Source organism: Acipenser ruthenus, chromosome 8, assembly GCF_902713425.1.
Source record: "Acipenser ruthenus chromosome 8, fAciRut3.2 maternal haplotype, whole genome shotgun sequence".
Classification (NCBI taxonomy): Eukaryota; Metazoa; Chordata; class Actinopteri; order Acipenseriformes; family Acipenseridae; genus Acipenser; species Acipenser ruthenus.
Genome location: NC_081196.1, coordinates 31,482,964 through 31,503,704, shown reverse-complemented (window position 1 = coordinate 31,503,704; position 20,741 = coordinate 31,482,964). Strand labels below are relative to the sequence as shown.

At 37.3% G+C, this 20,741-nt stretch overlaps 1 protein-coding gene across 4 annotated transcripts in view; it reads left to right on the top strand.

Annotated features, from left to right (window-relative positions):
• The window catches only part of LOC117407304 (CRACD-like protein), a 71,069-nt gene that overhangs the window by 26,431 nt on the left and 23,897 nt on the right, over positions 1–20,741 (top strand). For 2 of the 4 annotated variants that reach the window (XM_034012165.3, XM_034012164.3), the window contains exons 2-5: positions 14,327–14,403; positions 17,993–18,164; positions 18,275–18,410; positions 19,778–19,939. In XM_034012165.3, the coding sequence (XP_033868056.3) occupies positions 14,355–14,403; positions 17,993–18,164; positions 18,275–18,410; positions 19,778–19,939 (519 nt within the window). In that variant the 5' untranslated portion in view covers positions 14,327–14,354. Of the gene's footprint in view, positions 1–3,173; positions 3,486–14,326; positions 14,404–17,992; positions 18,165–18,274; positions 18,411–19,777; positions 19,940–20,741 lie in introns of those variants that run through there. The other 2 variants (XM_034012162.3, XM_034012163.3) reach the window with 2 other exon arrangements.

Here is a 20,741-nt window from a genome sequence, read left to right as displayed (position 1 = left end):
ATGATGGAAGTCATGCATTAGGTTGCTATTATGTTAAACATGTTAATAAAACAAAGCAGCACCAACACCTGTTTATCTTTTTAAGTAAAAAAAATCTTTAACCACAGTCCTTGCTGCAAAGTCTGCAACATGCTTACCATAAACGTGTAGAACAAACAAATCGAAAAGTAGTGTATACTGTTAAAACCTACTTAAACACTGCAATTTAGAAATATCTTGTGTTGAAACAGGTTCAACAGTTGTATTTTATGTACAGTAGTTGGTGTATACAAGGACAGTCAGAGGGCTCCAAAGGTTGACTTGCATTCATGGTGTCATGCTTGTTGTGAATTTTGTCATGAGGGACTGCTAGCGCATTGAGAATGTCACTGTGTGTCAGAAGCTTGTATACACAGCACAGTAGAACAGTTATTGAAAATGTCCCAAAAAAAGAAATTATTTTGTAAATTCTCAGCGACACCACATGCTAAAATCAGCTCGTCAGAAATGCCACTAACTAGGGGTGCTGGTTTGTTATTAAAAGAAATTTGGAATAAATACACCGTTTCTCATATGAAGAGATGTTTCAGACAAAAGGAGAGAGAGAGAGAGAGAGAGAGAGAGAGAGAGAGAGAGAAATATGCATATTTTTAATTGTATTGTTTTTAACCTATACAGTTACGGATGCACATCCCCAGGAGAGTGTATAGAGACTATAAATAAATGTTTGGGATGCTTTATCAACCAAAGAGTTGTAGTGAAATGTATATATGTGTCTACACTCTTCCTACATATTTATTTAGTGATTAAAGTAAAACCATTACTTTTTTTGTTCTTGGTGCATCTAAATAAATAAGTTAACCATTATTCGAACAAGATGTAATTTTGATAGGAATGAGTGAAAGCAGCTGCTTACGATTGCACTTTTAATTTTAAATATGCACAGTTAACGATAGGTTGTCAGCGTGTGCCCTTTTCATGAATTCATCCCTGACTCATATCAGTATTATTCTACATATAACAGTTCCTGTAATTGGATATGGATTCCCTCTGTCATGTCCTTGTGGAAGTGTAATAACTTGTTAGTAATTTCAAAGTATTTATCTCACAAAAAAGTATTCAACCTTCAACGCTGGTGAGGGATTTGTTGCCCATTTTACCCCAGTTATAACAACCACCAAGGCATTCTGCATTGACAGGAACAGGATAACAGTGTGGGTGTCACTGCACTTGTGAGACATCTTCCTTATTACAATATGTTGTTGTTTGTGAGGTACTACTGTTCGTACAAGACTGTGTACTCATTGAAATCACTAGTATAACTAACTAGTATAACTAACCATAAGAGACCTTTGAAAGATGACAATTATCTCTGCCAGAACACCTTAGTTGTAACTACTGTAATAAGGAGCTTGGGGCTGATTAGTATAAGTAGTTATGTTTTTAATTTTACATATTACGTAACTGTCTACTGGGAACATATTCTCTATTTACCTATCACCTTAATTACATGTGTGTCTGATTCCCTACAGGTGGTTTCTTAGGAAATGTTTCTAATTAATCAACAGCCAGAATATGTTTACTCTGTATGTAATTCCACTTGCTGAGACGTGGAAAGAAAAAACAAGGAGCTTAACTGTTAGCACAGAGTACTATAGTTATGAACTTGTAATTCTCTAAGGTTCACTAAGCAGCTCATGTTGTTTCTAAAAGCAACATTCTAACAAGTGGAACTAAGTGACACGGCAATCTGAATAATGATCTCACTGCCAGATGGTAACGGGTTTAAATTGGGGAAGGGAGTCCTGTCAACTTGCATTCGAGTACTGTGCTGTTTGAACTGCCCTCTGTAGCATGCTGGGTAATATTAGTGCTAGAATGTTTTATTGATGCTAAACATCGGACAATGGTTGTGTTGACATTATTTTACATTATTTTAATCATCCATTAAACACTCAATAGTGCTGAATTTAGAAATACAAAAAAAATGAAATGAAGGCATTGAAAAAGACTTCTAGTTAAAACATTTGTCTTGAATTTTAGTGTATTTTATTATTTCTAAATTAAAGAAAATAATTAGTGACAAAAAGTTAAATATTCTTCAATAAAACTGACAATTGAAAGAGAGAAAGAAAGAATGAAAGAATGACAGTGTGCTTAACACATCAATGGCCAAACATGGAATTGGTGACTGATAGGTGGAGAATGATGCAGAGGAATATCACATCTACAAAGTGTCTATCAACACAAACAATGACCACAGCCATGGATAGGGAATTCTTAAATATAAAAACAAATCTATTTCCTTTTTCAGGTATAGGAGTGTCATTCATAACTAAGGAAAGCTCCTGCTTTTGATGGCCTATGAGGTCATTTTGAATATATTTAGCATCTCGCTCAAACATACCCCAAATGTGTTGATACTATCTTCATAATTTGCATGTGGATCTGAGAATCTGTTGTTTTATTAGGTGATGTTAGTAATCCTAGCAACATGAAAGTATATAATATAAATGTCCATTTGTTTTTAGTTGTTACTGTAAATGGAGTGCTAAAAAGAACAATGAAGGATATTAGGTCATGTTTTTGTCTTCTGAAGAAATAAATATAAAGTTTGTGTCATACAAATTCCCTGTACCCCAACAATAGCAGTGTACATTCGTGTTCCTCACCTGCAGACAAGTGGATGGTCTTCTAAATAGTGTTCACTTCAGTACACACTTTATATTTAGTCCAAATCTCTTTTTACATGAAATATACAGATACACCACAGTTTCAAAACATTAGGGTTCGTCAGTAAAGAGTTAAGCTGGAGATGGAAGTTTGCTGGGCGAGATACAAAGATTGTGTGCTGAACGCTTCTGTGCTGTATTTCCCTTGATTTACAGCACTGAAATCCTCAACAAATGTAAATAATGTGTACCCTAAATCATTTTTAAAAGGTGTTGATTCAAGGTTCTGGATCTTGTTTGCTGAAATAAAATGGTCTAAGTGCACTGTGTAACTAGTTTTATGAGGAACACTGTTGCAACATCAAAGGGCAGCAGTTCTATAGCCAGTGCAATGCAAACAGTGCACTCAGTGAAAACTGTTAAGCATTGCGTTCGGCTCACGTGTCAGATACCATCATCGTCACGCTAAGAGCAGGAAGCACTGTGCCTGCTTATTAAACAGTCAGTGTTCACTGAACTGTTCATCACTGGGGCTCCTTGTAGTTAAAAAGGCAGCATCTCTGAGAGTGAGCGTGGACGTGCTAACTGTGTCACATTTTTTCTTGGACTTCCGAAAAAATGCTTCCACTGGTATCTCCAGCCAGCATTGTTTAATGTACACAGTAACATAATATGTGCAGTAATTACAGAGGAATGCAGGGGTCAATGTATGCATAATCTCTTGCTGAGAATGGAGAGCACTGTGTGATCCAGTCTGCCTTCTAGAGAAACCTCTTAGACAAGAATGAGAAGGGAACTGGATGGCAAACCATGGCTTATCACCAGAGACTCAAGGTGAGGACATTTATTTTGCTCTGGTTACAGAGGGAAAAGTCAGGTGAATTAATACATTAGGTAGATGAATTAGTTTGTTTAAATGGGAGAACTGTGTTGGTAGTTCTATGTTGCAGTACTTAAGTAATTGATATGAGCAAGATTCCCATTCCACAAGCTGTTTGTCTTGTTTGACCTACATTTATTTTTTGTGCTTTACTGCATGGGATATTAGGTAGAGCTGTAAGTTGCTGTGCTGTGAATTAACAAAGCCCTGTTTGTAGGGAAAATGGTACATGTGAGTTTCTTGTTAAAGCTTAAATACAATTGTCAGGTACATTTTCTGTGGTATGACCATATTTATCAACATACAGTACATATAATTAGATAGTTCTTTGTCACTCCTTGCCAACACCAATAACTGTTTTCCAGTAATTAGTTAATAAAATTAATTGGTTAATAAAAAATGACAAATTGTAAAAGATCCCTGCACATCCGTACAATAAGTAAGCAAGGCATAATTAATGTCATTTTAATCTAAAACAAAACATTTTGAATGCTACCGGTGTCCTGGAAAACAAGATATCCCACAATATACAATTAACCCATACTTGCTTCATATTATCCATCTATGAACTGTTCTTGATCTGGAACAGTACCTTGATAGGCTTTGAGTTTGTTTATGTTCCTTAAATGTAGTTTTAGAAAAAGGCTCCCATGTTTTCTCCTTTTTTGAAGCCTTCTTTAAACAGGTATGCTCCTGACATTCCCTGCAACGGGGGGGGGGGGTATATATGTTATCTGCATACTCTGCTGCAGCTCAGGAAGCAAAAACTAAATGTAAAAAATTAAAAAGGGATCTTCCACCTCCCTAAGTTTTAGGTTATACTGATAACCTTTAACAGGAAATACCAGTACCTACGAATCAGATTGCTTTTGGGTTTATAAGGTACTACGTTTCTGAAATATCTCCAAATATAATTAAAAATCAAATCAGAAGCCAATACAAAATGACTATCCTAGGGGGAAAAGTGCAGTTAAATACAGTTGCGAATGAATTGTTCATGGTAAACTTGCAGTGTTCTTTAACCTGCTCACATAGCAGGCATTTAGTAACACACACAGCTTAGTGTAGCTGCTGTGTTTGATCTCATTTGAAGGGGGTAAAATGCTGCTGACATATATGACAGCTTAGATAGGTGTACTTGATAAGGATGTCTGAAACATGCCTGTCTTAAGTACTGAACTACTCTTGAAAGCATTTGGTGTTACTGTATATGGGATAATGTGAACTGTGAGATGATTCCTTTTTTGTTGTGGCTTAACTGGATTTCAAGAGCTGATATATAAGTAACCAAAAGCAGAAATTATCCTTGAAAATGTTCTCCGGTTAAAAAGCACCTCTCTATAGGAGTCTGTTTACAGTCTATTGGTCTTAAAGAGTAAGTAGCGGGGTTCCGAAAAATATAGCATTATACATCCCCACGTGTTGCTACAACTGTTTAAATAACGTACCTGTAATTTTCTTGTCATTGTTAAACATCCTGACAACTTTTTATACTTATAACTTCAAAGCTCTTTTCAAAATGCCACTTTAGTGCACTGGGGCTTGAGATCTGTCCTCTAAATCACTGCAGGAAGAGCAATTAGTTTTTTTTTTTTTTTTTAAATACATAACAAGTGCTCAGGCTTTTCTGTTCCATACCACATCATGGATCATTATTAGAATTAGAACATAAGAACATAAGAAAGTTTACAAACGAGAGGAGGCCATTCAGCCCATCTTGCTCGTTTGGTTGTTAGTAGCTTATTGATCCCAGAGTCTCATCAAGCAGCTTCTTGAAGGATCCCAGGGTGTCAGCTTCAACAACATTACTGGGGAGTTGGTTCCAGACCCTCACAATTCTCTGTGTAAAAAAGTGCCTCCTATTTTCTGTTCTGAATGCCCCTTTATCTAATCTTCATTTGTGACCCCTGGTCCTTGTTTCTTTTTTCAGGTCAAAAAAGTCCCCTGGGTCAACATTGTCTATACCTTTTAGGATTTTGAGTGTTTGAATCAGATCGCCGCATAGTTTTCTTTGTTCAAGACTGAATAGATTCAATTCTTTTAGCCTGTCTGCATACGACATGCCTTTTAAACCCGGGATAATTCTGGTTGCTCTTCTTTGCACTCTTTCTAGAGGAGCAATATCCTTTTTGCTGTGTTTCACAATGTGGGCAATAATCTTTACACTATCCATGCACTAGAGCTGCCATTTTGAAAAGAGCTTTAAAACAGAGTTTAACGTTATAAGTGTGAAAAGTTGTCAGGATGTTAACAATGAAAATAAAAATGACAGGTATGTTATTTAAACAGTTGTAGCAACACGTCGGGATGTACTATGCTATATTTTTCGAAAGCCTGCTACTTACTCTAAGAATTTTAACCATGATTTTGCCATTGATTAGGGAATATTTTGGAGTTTGTCTATTCAGGGAATGCTATAAATTTTTGGCAATAATATATTGTAGTGGGATGCTCCCGCCCCTGTATGTATTTTGTGTTATATGTTGCATGTGGCGTGTTATTGTTGGTGTAGGTATTGGTACACAGAGTGTGGGTTATGTAGTACAGGTGATGTAAAGTGTATAATTGTATTTAGGCACAGGGATTGCACAATCACTCCACGTACAGATTAAAATGGGTATTAGTATGGATGCACGGGGAGTACAATTAGTTCAAGTGCAGATGTACCGAGATTCCAATTGAATGATTGATTAGCAATCAAGTCTCAGTACAGCTACATAAAAGGGTGAGTGCTTCACGCACACTGGGTTTTGTGTTCAAGAGAGGTAAGCGGGCTGGCTTTTGTTTGTCTATTTATTTTGGCTCAAAGTGCTGTGTGCTGTTCTGTTCAACTGTTTTATTTTCTGTGTGTTATTAAAACGTGCAAGCAAACGCATTCACATTTCACTCGCAGTGCTGTGTGTGTTTCTTCCGGGTCTGACGTCACCCCTACAGCCAACCTGTTCACATATACAGTATATATACGTTTTTGTATATATGCCTGAACAGTTATACCCAATATGGCATCTAATGCCAATATGTAGAACATTGGGGTTTTAGGAATCCGCAAGAGGCGCCCAGGTTTATTTACAAGTATTTTCAAACAGTTAATTTACAGCTGAGCATTGCCGCCACTAAGGTACCAGCAATGGTATCACCGGTGCAGGTTGCTTCAACGTTAACCACGTCGCTATACCAACAATGGATCGACGCGGATGCACAAACAAAGTGTAAAGAAATATAAATACATAGGAAAAACAAAGCATGGTGGGAAACAATGTAGCTAATTATTTAAAAAAAAAAAAAAAAACTACAAAATGATAGGTTACGAATGTATTCCTGGTTCCCTGAAAGAGAAGTTGACCGCCAAATTGAATACTTTTGGGGATATGCCTGCTTGTCAGGTATTTGCTGAGCATTTTATATCAAAGCTGCCGATAGGCCCCTCCGTGGAGTGATGTCCTCGGTCCCGCCTCACCTCGCATGGTCTGCATTTCTAGCTCTCTTTCTGCCCCTCGAGGGAGATCTAGAGCAATTGCGGTGGCGCTGTGAAGTCTGCACAGAAGGAATACTTTGTGCAGGGCTTGGAGGGTAGGGAGGGGAGTCCTGGGACCCCGAGACTGACGACAGCTCTCCTAGGCTGGCTGCAGGTTTCTCCGAGAAAAGCGCCAGGACGACCTGTCCGCCAAGGCAGCAGAGGCGCTCAATGTCCAGGCACCTCGCACACAGAGTAATCGGTGGCCTGTAGGGGCACTAGGTCGTACACACCAAGTGGGCGTACTGAGGTCGCCGAGTTTCTGATTCCTGGGAAGTGGCAAGCCTACTTCCAGCAATTAATTGCAAGGGAACTCACAAAAACACAAAGAGGGAGCTCTTAAGAGTCAATCACAACTGGAAAAAAGGGTTAGTGTAATATTCACCACTTTACCTACCTGTCTGTCGAGGACGTCACTCTGTGGAGGGGCCCGGCAGCTTTGATATAAAATGCTCAGCGAATACCTGACAAGCAGGCATATCCCAAAAATATTAAATTTGGCGGTCATCTTCAAATTGAAAGGAAACTGAGTATTTCCATGTGCAGGGCCTTAGCCCTGCCACACATCCCTTTCTAGAAACCTTGGGTAGAGGTACAGTAACTGAGAGAAGGTAAATGTAGGCGGGGGAAGAGGTCTGTCAGTACAAATTACAAATTATTCGATATTATTGACTTTTAATTAAACAAAATCTATTTTCCAAAGTTTACTTCATATTTAATATATATTCAGTTTTGTATTCACATACAGACGTGCTCAAATTTGTTGGTACCCCTCCACAAAAAATGAAGAATGCACAATTTTCTCTGAAATAACTTGAAACTGACAAAAGTAATTGGCATCCACCATTGTTTATTCCATATTTAATATAAATCAGACTTTGCTTTTGATTTTTTATTCAATATAATATTGTAAATAATAAAACAAATGAAAATGGCATGGACAAAAATGATGGGACCGCTAACCTAATATTTTGTTGCACAACCTTTCGATGCAATCACTGCAATCAAACGTTTTCTGTTGCTCTCAATGAGACTTCTGCACCTGTTAACAGGTAGTTTGGCCCACTCTTCCTGAGCAAACTGCTCCAGCTGTCTCAGGTTTGATGGGTGCCTTCTCCAGACTGCAAGTTTCAGCTCTTTCCATAGATGTTCGATAGGATTCAGATCAGGACTCATAGAAGGCCACTTCAGAATAGTCCAATGTTTTGTTCTTATCCATTCTTGGGTGCTTTTAGCTGTGTGTTTTGGGTCATTATCCTGTTGGAGGACTCATGACCTGCGACTGAGACAGAGCTTTCTGACACTGAGCAGTACGTTTCGCTCCAGAATGCCTTGATAGTCTTGAGATTTCATTGTGCCCTGCACAGATTCAAGGCACCCTGTGCCAGGCGCAGCAAAGCAGCCCCAAAACATAACCGAGCCTCCTCCATGTTTCACTGTAGGTATGGTGTTCTTTTCTTTGAAAGCTTCATTTTTTCGTCTGTGAACATAGAGCTGATGTGACTTGCCAAAAAGCTCCAGTTTTGACTCATCTGTGCAAAGGACATTCTCCCAGAAGGATTGAGGCTTGTCAATATGCATTTTAGCAAATTCCAGTCTGGCTTTTTTATGTTTTTTATGTTTTTCTTTCAAAAGTGGAGTCCTCCTGGGTCTTCTTCCATGGAGCCCACTTTTGCTCAAAAAGCGACGGATGATGCGATCAGAAACTGACGTACCTTCACCTTGGAGTTCAGCTTGTATCTCTTTGGCAGTTATCCTTGGTTCTTTTTCTACCATTCGCACTATCCTTCTGTTCAATCTGGGGTCGATTTTCCTCTTGCGGCCGTGCCCAGGGAGGTTGGCTACAGTTCCATGGACCTTAAACTTCTTAATAATATTTGCAACTGTTGTCACAGGAACATCAAGCTGCTTAGAGATGGTCTTGTAGCCTTTACCTTTACCATGCTTGTCTATTATTTTCTTTCTGATCTCCTCAGACTACTCTCTCCTTTGCTTTCTCTGGTCCATGTTCAGTGTGGTGCACACAATGATACCAAACAGCACAGTGGCTACTTTTCTCCATTTAATTAGGCTGAATGACTGATTACAAGATTGGAGACATGTGTGATACTAATTAAATAAACTAATTAGTTTGAAATATCACTATAATCCAATTATTTATTATCTTTTCTAAGGGGTACCAACAAATGTGTCCAGGCCATTTTAGAATATCTTTGTAGAATAAGCAATAATTCATCTCTTTTCACAGCTTCTTTGCTTTATTCTATGACATACCAAAGGCATGCAAGTATACACGATAAAATAGCTTTTAATTTCATCACTTTTCATGAGGAATGAAGCATTATTTCAATGAGCTGTAAGGGTACCAACAAATTTGAGCACGTCTGTAAATGTGGTAGTAATTCATAAAATAATCCCTCTGATTGGGATTCTAAAACTTTGTGGTGGTGAAAAGTGTCAGGGCTATTTATTATTTATAAAAATATATTCTGTGACGACTATGTTTTGTATTTAAGGTATATTGATGTGCTTGTGTGTGGCTTGTTAAAAAATATATGCAATATAACTTAATAGCAGTTACATTTAAACTACATTACACTGCTACACTGTGTGTAACAGTATACAATCGCTTCTTTTAAGGTTCCCTGGTGCTCTTATCATCCCCACTTCTTTTACACATATGCACATAATCGCTTATCTAGTTGTTATGAAACTTGGTTAGGACTTTCATCAGCACAAGTTGCCCCTAAGACTACTCATGAAATACTTCTAAGCATTCATATTAAATGTTGATTTTGCAGCTTGCTGGGTTCTAAGGTTTAAAGTTTTATGAATCTGACATTTTGTGTTTTATTCCTCCAGCACAGGGTACAAGTTATCATTGCCCACACATTTTTATTCTATTAACAGAGACAAAGCGTGGTTACCACATGGTCAAAGTAAAATGCCATGGTTGTTATAACAAAACAGTCCTTTCCACAAGTAATCATTGAGTTCACTTGTGGAAAGACTGAATGCAAGACATAAAGGAATCTCCGCGCCTCCCAGCCTTGAATCTGTAAGGATTTGTGCACATTATTTTATGAAGAGCATAGCTGCTAAAAGGGGAATTTACATTGACAACAAGAACCACTACAGCCCCAGGACATTATCGGTAGAGAGAAAATATACATTCAGACAGCACTGAAAAAAATACATTTCTTTTATGTTAAAAGTGATCAACCCAAAATGTTAGTTTTAGGACTTCTGCCCACTTATTTTACCCCCATTTCTCTCCTCAATGTACAACTGTGTCCCTCCCCACAACAGCACTTCACTCTTTTAACACCCAGGATTTTGACAACGAATGTCAGTCAATTTGTTTTACATGTAGTTTTCTTTTAGGGAAAGAAATTCTACTTCAAAATTGAAATGACCTAATTAATATTAAAATACGGGAGAGTATATTTAAATGTTTCTGTCAGCGTTACAATTTGGCCTTGCAAGACTACTGATATCACCTTTCGAAAACAGGGTTTACAAGATGATTTCAGATTGTGTTAAAGTGCAGCCTGCATAATTTGGCCACTGGGAAAAGAAAGTGAGGGAAAAAACAACAACCCTCAGGAGTACATGTATAGATCCATGGGGTTTACAGCTTTCTACAAGCGTTCCAAAAATAAAACCCAGACGGAGTGTTATACAAATATACAAGGAGGATAAATCATTAATTGACATCATCTTGACACTTCTTGTTTTTATAGTCAATTTGCGCAGCTTTTTAGCACAAGGTGATTTACCACACTTTTTTGCCGTACCGTATTTTGGCCACTCATTTCCTATAGCGTGATGAATGTGTGTGATAGAGAGAATTTTGAGTTTCTAAACTGCAAGTAAACCAAGGCTAAGTGTCTTTAAATAATTCAGTTCCTGTGCCTAGTGGTCTACCACTTTAGTTTTTTTGTTCACAAAAACACAAATTTCTAGTTGATATATACTGTACTATGGAAAGCAATAAGCAAGCCTCCTGAATGGACCCTCTTCAAAGTATGTAGTCTGGTGTGTGTTAAGAACTGCTGTATAGGGTTAATGCTTTTGCCCAATTTAATCTGAAAGCAGGGTTTCATTAAAGAACAATGACAGTTGATTATATGTGGCCCACACAATAAGGTCATGCAGTAGAAAGACGCAAGCTCTGTGTTGAATCAGTGTTTTAACACTGGCTGCATTCGGGAGTGTTTCTCAGAGCAAAATGAGGTTTGATCCTCATAGCCTGCACCTGTCAAGAGACTCGACTTAATAGGATACATTTTTAAAATTATTTTCTTGGCTGACTATATACTATTGAAGGTATACACAGAATGTTATTAAAAAAATATGACATATTTAATATAATCGTTTTCGGAATTTACATGCACATTTTTAGACATTTTTGTAACATTGTGGCATGCTATACACAGGATGCACGCAGTGTACTTGACTGCATTTTACAAGTATATCATAAGTCACAACCTAAATTAATTTTAAACCATATTCTTCTATTTTTTTATTCATGTTTGAGGGAAAAAAAAACACAACTAAAACCAAAGATTTTATTTTGGGACTGTCTATGTTAAGTGTATAGTTTATTCTTAATTGATACATATAATACAGTATATATAAGCACAATTTAAAGTATGATTGGTCCTACTAAGTAGTCTACTTTTATTCTCTACTTTTAGCATGAGAGAGGTGGGCATTTTACAAGGGCTGCATGTTATATATTTTTTTTTAAAGTAGTTGCACATAACCTCCTTGATAACTTAGCAAGTGTATTTTACCTCCATAGTAATTGAGTATGGAATGCCCATATTTTAAAACTGCTCTTTTGCAGTACAATACACTTCTACCCACTCTGTGATATTTTATGTTCCATTACCAAACAACTGCTGCTAAACTTGCCCAATCCCAACAGAAATGATGGGCAACTGTTCTTCTGAGGTGGCTTCTGATACTGTAACCAGTTCATTTGGCTTTGGGAAGATTGTGTAAGGCTTTTGTATTAATTGCTGATACACGGTTAAGGGGGCTTAAAAACCTTAAAAAGTCTCACTTTTCTCACCCATTCTCACTTCCTGTATCCCCTACATAAAGGTTCACCCCAATCAATATAAATAAAAACATGCATTAATTTCAACCTGTAGTTTAAAGGTGTGGACACACATTTCAGACATAGTGTAACCAATACAAATTACGTATATTTTCTGTCGTACAAATGTTTAAAAAATGATTTCTGGTTGCTTCTCTACGTTTTTCTAACTTTACTATTTTTAATAGATTCAATGCTGTTCTATTTTTTCAGCAGGAATGATTGTGCTTCTTGGCACTTTCAAGAACTCGGAAAAAGAGCTAAGCATAGCAACAACAACAGTGTCAATGTATTGAAGTTTTAAAAAGGTGTGTTGTGTCTTATTGGCTGACCCCTTAAAAACAGTGTCATCAGTGGGTGCGTTCACGATACGCAGACTTTGCTAAGTCTGCACAGAATCTGCGGAAAACCTGTCCAAATTCATCGTCTGCGTGAACTCAGCCGGAAAAGATGTCACCAGGTCACGCATCCACTGGCTTAAAAGTCTGCACAGACTCGCAGCTTCTCAAGAGGTACTGCGCTGGAGCAGCCGCGACTCAAAACAATAGACGAGCGTTGGCTGACAAAGAAGTGTGTAGGCAACCAGTTACAATCCTCACTCCATGTGCTACTACCACCTAGTCAGTGTGAATCGCCTTCGAGTCATGTCATTAATTATCTTATGAATGATTTGTAATACAAATTAAAATGAAAGTGTTTAGAGAAACACAATCAGATGTGGTAGCTAGAAAACAGTCCACAAAGATGCTGAAAAACAGTGACCACAGTAGAACATGTTTCATTTGGGTTTAGCAAGCTACAAAGATTCAGAACTGGCAGAAGCAGCAGTTTTTGGTCTTGAGTTGCTCCCTTGTTACTTTCAGGATCCAGAAAATCAGCTAATTGCCCATACTTTGAAAAGTTGAGCCGACCAATCAGAATGCAATATATTTTCAAAATTGTGTAAAACAGAATTCACACAATCATATCAGAGCTACTTCTGTATTGCAGAATATTTAAATATGTTATTTTATGTTGTACATATTAAATGCAAATTGGAAATCCAACATGTACTGTAACAGCACATGCAAATAAAATGCAATATTTTGGAAAATAGAAAGGTCAAATACAATGCTGCTATGCAATGACGAATGCTTACTTGGTAAATAACTGACGTGTTAACACTATTTGAGAGAGAAATGTTTCTGACAATGGCCTATTTGTTGTCTGACTTTCATTATATCAGAATATATGTCCATAACCTGTTTTTCATTTATTGGTTTGTGAGAAGGGAACTGAAATCCAGCTAAATACAATAGCGCCTAACCTCACCTTATAAAACATACCAGGTTTATAGCTTACTGCATGACAAAGTGAACACAATAATATTCTAACCAGGTGGGTACATTGTGATGTAATAGGTGTTATTGGTTTTGTCTAAACAGCAAATAGTTCAAAATATAAAAATACTAACTAATAATAACCAACAAATGTATACCTTCTTGTTTAAAGTGTTTTATCTAAATTTGATAAGGGTGGACTGTACAACTCTGTTCTAAAAATTGATGTAACAAATTTGAGAGTTATTGCCAAATGTTAGGCACTGCAAAATTGAATTAGATATTTTAAATAGGTTTGTTTGACCTAAAGGCACATTTATATTTTGGAGAAAACATTGCTTATAGAAACCAAACTTTTGTTGTGCAATACAGTATCTTTCTTATCAGATTTTAGTCTGTTCAACTTAATTTGACCTACACATGAAGATCAGTTCCAATGTAGTCGGCCTTGGAGTATTAAAGGTTGAAATTACTTTTGATTGATTATAATTGATGGTTAACCAGTATATTTAAACTGGAAGTACATAAAGTTCTGTTTGGTGGATTAAATATGGTTTTATATAACAAATGTTTTCTAACCTGTTGTTGTTTTTATTATGGTCACTCACAAAACAACCTGAAACTTGGCAGAAAGTCAGATAAAACAGTTGAAAATCAGTTGTATCACAAGTTTCTAAGTGGGTCAAATTTACCATAAAAAACGTGAACATCTTTTTAATGCAAGAAAAGCTTTGTGAATAGGGCCCATAATGCAATATGGATAGTTTAAGTAAAATGTATGTATTGCTGTTGAACTGTACTACTGTATGTATAAAAGTTTAGCTACCCTCAACATGTTTTTTTGTTTTGTTTCAGTGAGAACCATATTGTGGCTACAGGGCTAATGGACTCTAAAATGGGGGAAGCTGAAGGATGCAGTGAAGATTTTACAGGTAGGAACCTGCGTGCCCTAGCCCCTAACCCCTGGTCAGGTCCCTGCCTGTTTGCCCAACCCTGCCCTAGCCTCTGTTCTCACTGTAGCAACACTCTCTACTTCCTCACCCTTGCCCAATAAACATACCTTTTTCCTTCAGCCATTTTTTCCTGATTGTACCGTTTAGTTTAAAAATTGTTAAGCGCCTTGGTTAAAGGCGCTATATAAATATAAATATATAAATAAATAAATAAATAAATATGTTGGTGGCCTCACAGTGTGGCCACCAACACTTACTGGTGGCCATACTGCTATTTTGTCATAAGTATTGTTTGAAAAATAAATAAAATATAGACATATGCACTTCTGAAAAATACAGCAGCCCCTCTACTCTGTCCGGAATCAGTATACTGTGACCCTCTGAATTAACTACAGTATAAAACAAAGGATGACTAACAGTAGTTAATTTTTTTTTTCTTGTGAGTATTTCAGGCAGGAACAGTACAAAAATTAGTTTTTTAATTAGAAAATGGCAAAAGACAAGTGACAGCTTTACTGAGGTTCATTTGTGCCTTTTTTGTTTATCTGTACATGCTCTTAAAATAAATGTGGAAAGGGGAGCGTTGTATAATTTAAAAAAAAAAACTCACTTTTGTTTATTGCATTCCACATAACAGAAAACTGGATCACAACAGAAAACAAAATGCTGATCACTAGACACAACATTTACCTTGCAGGTTGAGTCAGTGTTTGGAAAGTGTGACGCTTCATATGTATCCCCCGATTCTGACTCGCTTCCCAAATCTGAAGCAGCACTTTTACTTTAGCGGGTTAAGGTCACTATTTGGCACCTTGGGTTACGTATGCATCCTAATCGGGACTGTTTACTTCTTGTTTATCCTGTTTTGTATATATACTGTACCACTTGCCATTCTAGAAACTAACAAGCAAATCCTGGCACGACGGTAAATTGGTGTAAGGCAAAAAACGTAATATAGCAATCCATTGCATATTCGACTGTGGTGGGACCAGAGTAAGGGCGGATATGTAAAAAGTCGGATAAATAAATCCTGTTTTAAATACCATTATAAACAGCTGTAACAATTACTATAATCACACAATTATTGTTCTGAGATTCAACTTTTATTAGGGAGCTCCCCTAAACCCTTGTTTAGAAAGATACAGGGTATTAATGCTTGTGACAGAGCAGCTGTCTGCCGTGTGGGTGCGTGCATTCGCTTCTGAGTGACAGGTATGTGATCAAGACGGAGGTTGAACTTGATGCACCCTGCAGTCAAACAGGATTTATTTACATATCAACACACTGAACAGCTCACGTGACCAGCAATGGTAGAGCATGGAGCACATACAACACAGTGTACGAAAACTTTGGTGGGATCTACAATCTCTGAACTAATCTTCTCTGTTTTATAATAAACTAACGTTGCTGAAGGGCTTGATCATGGTGGATAAACGGTTAGGGAAGATATGTGACAGGCGGATACATGACCGATTACTGTATTTGTCAACTATGTAATTTGTGGCAGACACAGACATGGATTTTTGCCATCAAATTCATGTGGAGAAATGTTTGTTTTCATATTTTTCTCAGCACTAAAGAAAATATTATTCCATAGCGCTGTTTTCACGTTGTACTACTAAAGCCTTCTTCCTTTGGTCAACCAATGAGCGCTGACACAAAGCGAAACGGGTGGAGATTTGTGACACATGGCAAAATGAAATATCATCAGAAACTCGGCCAATCAACATGGAGTGAATATACTGACGCTAATGCTGGCCAATAGCAGCTAACAGAAACAGAAGCAGAATGAGTATGAGCTGTGCTGAATGAAAGCTGGATAGGGAGCTGATTAAGATATAGGTTGAATAAGAGAGCCGTTTGGGGGGGGGGGGGGGGGAGGGGCTGCTGTGACTGCACAAAATCATGCTGGTAGTTGCATTTGAGAAACGTTGCTTTAGTATGTGATGCAGCATCTTCTTTTTTTACTGTTATAGTTACAATCACAGTTGAATTAAAAATGCAGTTTAGTACATTTTTCATACACTTCTGATGTGATCCTAGCTGGCGTGTAATTTCACCCTTTCTGCTGTGATCTCTCAAGGTGCTACCAGCTTGTATTGTACATTACTCTGTCCTCTAATCTATATGTATTGTAAATATGTATTTATATTGTGTATGAAAACTATACAAAATAGACTGGGCACTGCTAGGCAATTCACCATGACCCAGATGACCCAGAACATGATGCTTGCACATTTAAAAACTAAAGAAATTGCACCAGAACCAAGAGCACTGGATGTGGGAGCGCTAACAAAGTTGAAACCATTTTAAATCTGTCAACTCAGTTTTATAAAAAAACAATTCCTTTATCAATCAAGACAGCAAATCTATAATCTGGCTATCCATAAAAGTGGGAACAGAAATTGCTCGCCAATGCTGTTTGCACTGGTGAAGCTAAAACACTGGTGTTCCCTTCAAGAGAAGGCTTGGCTGGATTACAGTGCTGTAGGGACTGAACCAGTGATGGGCAATTAAAGGTTTTTATAAACCACCGATTGTGGCCAGTGTGTTCACTAAAATGTAAACTCAGTACTATTGCAAAGAAGAATTGGTTGAAATCATTTTACTAGATTATCAATACAGGAATGTGAAAATGTTCTCCTTACAGAAAAAATACCAGTAGGATACTAATATAATGCTGTATCACCATATTAGAAACCCAAACAGCTCAGGTTTCCATTTTCTCACGCTTTTTTGGTAGTACTTTTCGAGTAGTTTGGGTTTCCATGTAGTTTTCTTTTAGCCTGAGACATTCTCCTTCCAAAAGGAAATAACCTAATTAATATAAAATACAGGAGGGTGTATTTAAATGTTTTTGCAAGGGCTACTTCCAGCAGATCTCAGATAACAAAGGATTGCTTGGTATGGTCTTTAGTTATAGTAGAAAGTTGCATAAGGTTACGTCACAAACAGGATTTTCACTACTGAAGTCTCGTGAGCATAAGGTAAGACTTTTGGACATGTTTCCATGCAAAACAAACTGTGTTTTTGGTCTATTGTATGGCTTTTTAGCATGAGAATGCGATTTACCCACCCTTTAAAGTCGTACAATGTTTTAGACGCACACTTCCTATAGCGTGAGGAATGTGCTTGTCATGTGTGTGCTACGTCACATAAGTCAAGACTGTGGAGACCCAGCCAATGACAACACAATGAATATGGAACCAATATAGGTTCGGTACCATACTGGTAATGATATGGTACTTTGGTATTTCAATTGACCAGTATGTATTTTCTAGCAATGTAGCTGACCTTGAGCTGCCATTGCACCTTAGTCCAGAACTATTGCATTGTAATTTAAGATAATTTGGAAAGGGCCTTGCCTAATGTGGCAAAATCAATACTTATATGGGAAATATGAGTTTTAGATTTAAGTTTTAGACAAATTCAACTGCTTTCTTTAACAATTAAAAAATAAGCCTTTAAGTTGAACTATTAGTGTGAGAAGAGTAAGTAGGTTTGTTTTCTTTCTTTTGAAACCTAAATTATTTTCCTTTCTTTTTATCAAATGGAAATTCTTTCTCAGGAAAGAAGAAGTCGAAGTTCAAAGCCTTTAAAATCCGTCTGTTCGGTAAAAGAAAGAGGAAGGAGGGCGACACTTCTGCTTCGAAGGGTGGGCTGAAGCAGAGCCAGTCAGCTAGTGATGTCATGGCTCCAGAGTCCATGGCAGTCATTTCTGACTCTGAAGATGAACTTGGGTAAAACCTATTGTATTCTGTGGGCTTGAAGTTTGTAATGGGCTGGGTGAGAATTGATGGTTTATAACAAATATATAACATGTGTGTTTTCTAAATATTTATGGTTTCAGGTGTCCCAAAGGTGTTCTGGGTTCAAGAGCTTTGTCCCATGACAGCATCTTCATTCCTGAGGCCATGCCCGAGTCCTCCATACCAGCACGTGTGTTATCCCAGGAAAATGTGTCTGGGAAGATAAAAGCTTTACAGGTATCTTTTGTTCAAAGATAACATAATTCAGACAGTGGGCTCTATTTTAATTATCTAAACAGACCTTTTAACTCCACTTCAAGACCCAAATTATAAACTACCTAGAAACGGCAAACCTGTCATTTTAACCGGTAGCTTTTTAAACAGCTGTAATATGATAATGAAAGACAAACGATTGTATAAAACTTAAAAGTTTAATTTATGTACCAGGGAAAACTGCAACAGCAGGGACTTAATCTTGCAGTTAGCCATGGAGCTTCGGTCAGCACATATGGATCAGAAAAGGGCAGAACAGCTGTCTCTTATGGCAATACTGCAGCTGCTGCACCCACATGCAAGAGGAAACAGTGCCAGGTTGTAAAATGCAACGACAATAAAACTTTGAATGTCTGCACCTGTTGTGGAAGGGCAGTGTGTGGTAAAGGCTGAGGGAAAGTGGAGAAGCATGTATTGTGTGTGGACTGTACAGGTTAGAAAGCTGCCAGGTAGGTAGGTTAAATAAATATAATTATGTAAATAGTTTATTGCATTATAGTTATTTATGTTTTGAAATAGTGCAATATACTATTTTAATAAAAAAGACCCTTTGATGTTATTTTTACAAATAAATAAAATGTTTATACAATTTTGTATGTACAGACACCCGTTACAAAATAGTTACTAGTTAAATGTTTATTTTATTTATGTTTTATTTAAGTTTTGTACTGTTTGGCGTTTCTAGGTAGTTCGAAATTCTGGCACTTCTAGTGTTAAAAAAATAAATATTCAGTGTTGGGGTTGGGTAGCAGATTACTTACTGCTTATTATGTAGTATTTCACTTTTTATTCTCCAATATGAATGTCACTGACCTATAAAATAATGGTCGTGTCTCAGCACAGAGAGATGTCCACCTAGAAATCTCCTAGCTATCTTTCTGTGAGCTCAAAGATTTAAATTTAATTAAATTTAATTAAGTTAAATTAGAAGCTAGTCATTCTAAGGTTTGAGATACATTGACAAGATACTGTGAAGAAGCTCACTCGATCCCAGAGCTGACAAACTACCTTATTAAGCGTAGCGAAATTAGTTTTTATGAGAAAATATTCAACAGAACAGTTGTGTAATGTTTATTTCTGTAAATAATAAACATTATTTAGAAAGCATCAATGCACATGCTGAACAACCAGATAGATATGTTAAAATAAACTTTAATGCTACATTATTGTTTTCTTTCCTTGAAATTTTATAAAATCTGCTTAAAAGAGAGGTGCTGTTCCCATGTACTGTTCACAACCAAATAGTAGACAGAATTGCATGGAACTTTTGTATTTTGGGAATATAAATGTGATGGTAATTAAGGCCATTTCATCTTGTTTCATGGTAAAAGTTAAAGCTGCAGCAGAACATCAGACTTGGCCCACCTCCACTGGTGATCCCTGGCAAAAGGACTGAGGACACGGGCGCCAGCTCCGAAGATGATGGACTGCCCAGGAGCCCTCCAGAAATATCTCCACTACACGAAAGCCTGGCACGTGGCAGCGCAGCACAGGCAAGTGCAATACATTGTACTGATATGTCTTTCTTATTCCAATGGGCTTCATTTAAACCTGGCTTGAGAAAGCTCCAGTCTGTGTTTTAATGTCCAACACAATGGTCATAACCTGCAAGGAAAGACAAGGTTTGGATCTTTTCTTACCAGGCCCTTAATTATTTAGTTGTACCTAGCAAGTATATTGAAATAATGAAGGACCTGGTTGGAACGAGACCCTGAATTGGAATTGACTGGAATGTTAGTACCACTGATCTAAGGTAATTCCCACTGTCGTGGTGTGTAATTTAGTTTGGGGGTAAAGGCAACAGCTAGTTAGGCTAGATTTAGAAATCGTTCCGCTGTATTTATTGTTTTAGTATAACAATGTCTCAACCATTTTATGCTCTGATATTGTTTTTATTAGTCTTGTATGATGTGCATGATGCGCAAGAAAGATTGAAAGTAAATGGTCAAATATCTCAACCACAGTGCTATCAGCGAAAGGTAAACAGTATTACACTTTGCAGCCTGCCTCCGAATGTCTTAATGCTTAATTGTAATATGGTTATGTGAGATCCATGAGGTTTATAAAGAACATTGTTAACCCTCTGTGACAGGCTAGCTGCAGGGATGACGTCACACCAGAAAGAAACACACAGTAGTGGCAAGTGAAACTGAAGTGCAATGGCTGCGCTCAGTGCGTTTATTAAACAAACAAAAAAATAAAAGGTTGAACAAAACACAGGACACGGCACTTGAGGCCAAAATAAAATAGAAAAACAAAACGGATTAACGCTAAACAAACAGTGGACGAACAGAC